The sequence below is a fragment of the Physcomitrium patens genome, chromosome 4 (assembly GCF_059467195.1).
Source record: "Physcomitrium patens ecotype Gransden chromosome 4, ASM5946719v1, whole genome shotgun sequence".
Taxonomy (NCBI): Eukaryota; Viridiplantae; Streptophyta; class Bryopsida; order Funariales; family Funariaceae; genus Physcomitrium; species Physcomitrium patens.
In genome coordinates this window covers 22673950-22679080 of record NC_143413.1, presented here as the reverse complement: position 1 = coordinate 22679080, position 5131 = coordinate 22673950, and the positions used below count along the sequence as shown (strand labels likewise).

The window sequence follows — 5131 nt, the reverse complement described above, 5'->3', positions numbered from 1 at the left end:
CATGATGTTGGTGCAACATACAGCGGCCTCGGCGTGATGATGTGTTGCTATTGAGAGGATCGATCGACGCTCAGGACGTGCGGTGTCTGCTTCGGCGATACGGAGCTGCTGCGTTACTATGTTTCGTTCGAGTTCTGCGTTGCGTTTTTTGCGCAGAGCTCTGGTTGCGACTGCCTGCCTGATACTTCGCCTCCGCCCTCGCTGCCACTGTCTCACTTGTGCCGGCCTGTAGCGTCTATTTTGATTCTCTGCTGTGAGGCCTTGCTGTAGCGTTCGTGCTGGTGGGAGCAATGGATTGGGTTTGGATATGGGGATGAGCTGGTGAGTGTGTCGAGTGAACCCTCGGTGGAATAAGAAGAACAAGCGGTAGTTGGGCAGGGAAGGGAAGGGAAAAGCACGGTGGCAGCACTCGTAAGCTTGTGAAAATCGCTTTGCAGCTTGGTCTGGCCAGTCGAGGCGGGGTTGGGGGATTGGAGATTGGGTAGTCCTCGATCGCCATGAACGATCTTCTTGGGGTACGTTGGCGAATAAATGCTGAGGTTCTGGTGATTGCAAGTGAACTGGTTGATTTCGTGACAGGACTCAAGAGCTCACGTCGCGGAATTGATCTTTGATCGAGCATGAAAGGGTGTTGAGGGGTTTGGATAATTGCGTTTTTTTCTTTTTTCTTTTTTCTTTTTCTTTTCGGTTTGTTTATGGTTGGTAGGGGATTCTTGAGGCCACAGAGCTGTCATCTGAGACGATGAAGTAAGATATATTTCAGGAGGATACATGATCATCAATATGGGAGCGTTAAACTTGAAGAGCTTGAGTCTTGAAAAGGATTCGTGCGTTATCGCCCAGATTGTTTTGGTGGATCGTAAATTAGGTCAGGTCTTACAAACTAGGTGCCTTGCAAACGGCTTCTAAAATGACAATCTCTCTTCTCCTCGCTGAAACCTTAAACGTTCTTTACAACCTTCTTTGGGAAGCTGTTTATGATAATCGTACCCATATGATCGTGCAGGATTCTGCAGCAGCAGATGGCAGAGAGGTGGACCTCGAGGCGGGACCTTTTGATGTCCCGGACGCTGGTCAAAACATGTCCTTGTTCTTCCAAGAGGTCAACAGATTTCTTGCTAAACCTCTCATCCTTTTGTATGTAGATATATTAATTGTAATTGACATTCTTCATTAACATTATTCGGTACTTCGAAGTTGGAAGCAGGTTAATGACATCAAAAGCTCGATGGCGGAGATTCGGAAGAAGTTTCAGAAGTTGCAGGTCTGTTATATTTCCCTCTTTTTCACTTTTCGACGTATTCTGGGTGAGCTCATCGTGCTTCGGTTTCTGATCGTCGTTTCAATGGGAGTGGAACAATCTTCTAAGTGTCTCAAATCGCAGTCCTGCATTTTCTTGCAATTTTGCTTCTAGCTATAGATAGTCATTGGCTCAAATATTGGATGGAAGGTACCCGTGGTGGCATTTGCTAATGCCGATGTGAAATTTGTGATCAATACGAACAGAAAGGTTGCTTGCTATGTATCCTTAACACTGAGATAGAAATCATTGCCTAATGATGAAGTAAATGTCCAACGTCGTCAACGGTCACAGAATAAGACCAGAAGGTGGTAAATTTTGAGCTTGTGATAGGTTGATCCTCTTTTTTATTTTCCAGGATACGAATGACGAGTCCAAGAATGTGACTAAAGCTCCAACCATGAAAGGTCAGGCGATTTAAAGTAGTTCTATTGTTCCACCATCAGCTGTTTTGAATTATCATTGATTTGTCATTGAACCTTGTAAGTTGGCATTTTTATCAAGCAACAAAAGACCAAATTTTTCTTTATGCAGCTCTAAAGGAGAAAATGGAACAGGATCTAGATGACATCAGCAAGATTGCTCAAGGTTTGAAGAGAAAATTAGAGGCCCTGGACAGAGCAGTAAGAACTGTTTTTTCTTAGCATTGTTATTATACCCTTGCCACACTCTCTCAAACTGGTTACTACGAGTTCCATGAATCTACATTTACTTGAGTAACGATTGGTTGACAGAACCCATTTTTTGTAAGACAGGCTTTTGTTTAGTGCGTTAGCAGACCACTCAAATTATGCAACTTTAAATTAATTTCTGTGATTTCAAAAAGAAAAAAGAAAAGGTAATAATCAGAAATAAAATAATGAAAAATTCTCACTTGCATTATATTAATTCAACTTTCTTTCTGCCGGCTGTTTGGCAGAATGTTGCAAACCGTAAAATCAAGGGTTGTCATGAAGGGTCTAGCACCGATCGGACACGGATAACTATCTCTTCGTAAGTCATGCTGTGACCCTGTCACATTTGTAGACATGTGGCCCTTATTTGTGAAAGATTTTACTGATATTCAAAGCGTTCACAACTCAAGGAGTTGTAACTTGAACTGTTTTGTGGGTCACCTGTGCAAAGTTGAAAGTAAAATTGCTAGGTAATGCAAATGACTACAAGGTTGATCTTCAAGTGTCTTACAGCATAATTAAATTAACAAGTTTGTATGAGCATTGTTTGCTGTGAGAATATTGCATTTTACTTAAGATGACTACAAGACATTGTTTTTGTTTTTGTTTTTTCCTTTTTCGAGTAATTGACCAACGGCTTCATTTCTGCGAGGCAGTACTTTGAAGAAGAAGCTGAAGGAGCTCATGATTGGTTTTCAGGTACGTTGTTGAGTTTTTTTTACACTGAGTGACACGAGCTCTTTGTTACATGAACCGATTTATTGTTCAAACTGTGTTCTAAGTTCTCTATTGGTGAGTCGCTTGCTGTGAGTACAAGTACGGGCTTCATTGAAGAGGCTCAATTGCAGGCACTGAGACAAAGATTTCAAGACGAGCACCGGGAGGTGGTTGAAAGGCGTGTTTTCACAGGTGAGTAATGTTTCAAAACTATTCCTTAATTTATAATTTTAAACTCTTTTTTTAGTTTTTTTAACTTGATTGATCGTTCGCTTACCCATGTTGTCCTGGTTGTTTGTTTCTATTATGATGAACGAGGCAAGCTTTAACATAATAGTATGACTCTTACTTTTGTCCCCTATTTGTGTTCGTTAAATCTTGAGCAGTCACAGGGCAGAAAGTGGATGAATCAGTAAGCTTGTCGACCCTTCTTCTAATGCAACTTTCAGTTCTATTTGTTAGTTTTGAAAGAGAACAATTGTGTACTTATCTTCCGATTGATATCCATGTCCATCGATCACACTGTCATAGTTGTGCCCGTCGAGATCTTTAGTTACCTTACAACTTCGTTATTTTTGTACAGGTCATTGAACGCTTGATTGAAACAGGAGACAGTGAGCAAATTTTTCAAAGGGCTATCCAGGAGCAGGGGAGAGGCCAGGTAAATTATGCTTTGGTTAAGAATTGAACTGCCTTGGTTTCTTATTTTCATAAACCACTGCAGACATTTGTTTAATATGTAGGTACTTGCTTAAATGTCCAAGACGAATGCAGTTGCCGCTTAAATTTTGTAACTCCCGTTTTGAGCCTTCTTCCTATTATGACTGCGCGGTGCAGATTCTGGACACAATAGCTGAGCTCCAAGAGCGACATGATGCTGTTAGGGAAATTGAGAAGAAGCTCTTGGAACTTCACCAGGTCTCCCTATCCAACTCTTTCCAATACCATCGTCTATCAGAGGAATCCTATTATTAGATTCCATCTAATTGGTTTGGTTGTATAATGATTCTGTTGCATATGTTTGAGACCCAAGATACTCATATCATTTCCTTTTTGAGGCAAATGAATGAATTAACAGACATGTGGATGACTGGCAGATTTTTATTGACATGGCGGTGCTTGTTGAATCGCAAGGCGAGCTACTTGATAGCATTGAAACCCAGGTTGGTTGCTTCACTCCACTCCTAAGCATCACATCACAACACTAACACATGCATACACAGTTAACGTGTCCGTCGCTAATGTGCCTCTTGTCTCAAACCAGAGATGTCTGTTACTCTGAGCTTTCATTGCCTATGTACTTTTCTGTGTGTTCTGGAGTCTCTGTGGTCTCCCAAGTTTCTCATGAAGCTTTTGTTTAGAATTTAATACTGGGTTCTGCTTCTTTACTTTAATGAGTGCCAATGTGATTTTTTCATGTGATCCGGATTTGCAGGTAAGCAAAGCAGTCGAACATGTCGCTGCGGGCACATCTGCGCTCCAAAAGGCAAAAACCTTGCAAAGAGGAACTCGCAAGTGCACGTGTGTTGCCATTTTCTTACTGCTTGTCACAGCTATCATTGTTCTCCTTGCTGTAATCCAGCCTTGGAAAATTAATGCTACTAAGTGACCTCATTAGTGTTTTGGTTACTATACAACGCCACTCCCCGTTGGAAAGTTTTTCAATCGACTTAGGTCTTTCGAGCCAATTAGAGCTTTACGGTTGAGTGTGCGAAGCTCGTGGTTTGCTTCCTCACCTCTCCGTGTCTGGCCTTGATAACGAAGTAATTCTGCATCGCAATTACACGACTGCATTGACCTTCAATATGTAGGTCCTAGGTACTTGGGGTTGTGCCTTGGAACAACCAGAAGGAACTCGACAGGATAGAGGAGCCCTAAATTTTTGCTGAATATTGTCTTCTTGGTTTGTTTTCAATAGCGCGTTTGTGTGCATGTTTTGAAGGTAGGAATTCTTAAGATGGTAGGAATCCTACCTTCAAGAATTCTTCAAGAATGCTTAAGAATTCCTCAAGAATTCCTACCAATCCTCATTAAGTTATTGTCTAACAGATTTTGAAATAAGGTATTGCCCGATATCGTCTACCTCTCCATCACATGAAATGGTTTGAACTCCAGCAGGAAGGCTGTCACCGTTGTGTAGAACTGCAGTGTCTAAATCATGAATACTAATGGTTGTAGCACAGTAGCCTTCGCTTACCTGTCAAGATGACCCTCTAGTCCTCACAGAATATGATGCAAAAAATCCTAGCTTTTACTCCTGACCACCAGCAGACCAAGTTACTTTCTACTACAGGCTTTTATCTACTTCGTTGTTATCTTTGCATATATGTATGTATGTATGTATGTATATAAGGATTAATTCAAGATTTGATAATTTGCTTTAAAGATTTATTATAAATTGCTTGAAGGCGCTGTGCAAGAATTGCTGGTCAATAACTAT

At 41.2% G+C, this 5131-nt stretch overlaps 1 protein-coding gene across 3 annotated transcripts; it reads left to right on the top strand.

Annotated features, from left to right (window-relative positions):
* The first annotated feature begins 357 nt into the window (after positions 1–357).
* Positions 358–4764, top strand: LOC112281004 (syntaxin-132). 3 transcript variants are annotated; one of them, XM_024517058.3, is made up of 14 exons: positions 376–515; positions 764–868; positions 1007–1102; positions 1208–1264; positions 1659–1707; positions 1835–1923; positions 2220–2293; positions 2631–2673; positions 2823–2883; positions 3078–3103; positions 3275–3352; positions 3529–3609; positions 3789–3854; positions 4127–4764. In XM_024517058.3, exons 3-14 carry the CDS (start codon positions 1082–1084, stop codon positions 4298–4300), a joined length of 819 nt encoding a protein of 272 aa, XP_024372826.1. In that variant the 5' UTR covers positions 376–515; positions 764–868; positions 1007–1081; the 3' UTR covers positions 4301–4764. The 3 variants fall into 3 exon arrangements, with proteins under 3 accessions (XP_024372822.1, XP_024372826.1, XP_090106296.1); XM_024517054.3 differs by lacking the exon at positions 764–868 and having other exon boundaries at positions 358–515; XM_090250170.1 differs by lacking the exon at positions 376–515 and having other exon boundaries at positions 728–868.
* Positions 4765–5131: the final 367 nt, after the last annotated feature.

What these genes read in the sequence shown, in the direction of transcription:
- LOC112281004 (XM_024517054.3), top strand. An exon ending in AGAAGTTTCAGAAGTTGCAG is followed by an intron (nt 1,265 to 1,658) that starts GTCTGTTATATT and finishes TTTATTTTCCAG; the next exon opens with GATACGAATGACGAGTCCAA. An exon ending in TAAAGCTCCAACCATGAAAG is followed by an intron (nt 1,708 to 1,834) that starts GTCAGGCGATTT and finishes TTCTTTATGCAG; the next exon opens with CTCTAAAGGAGAAAATGGAA.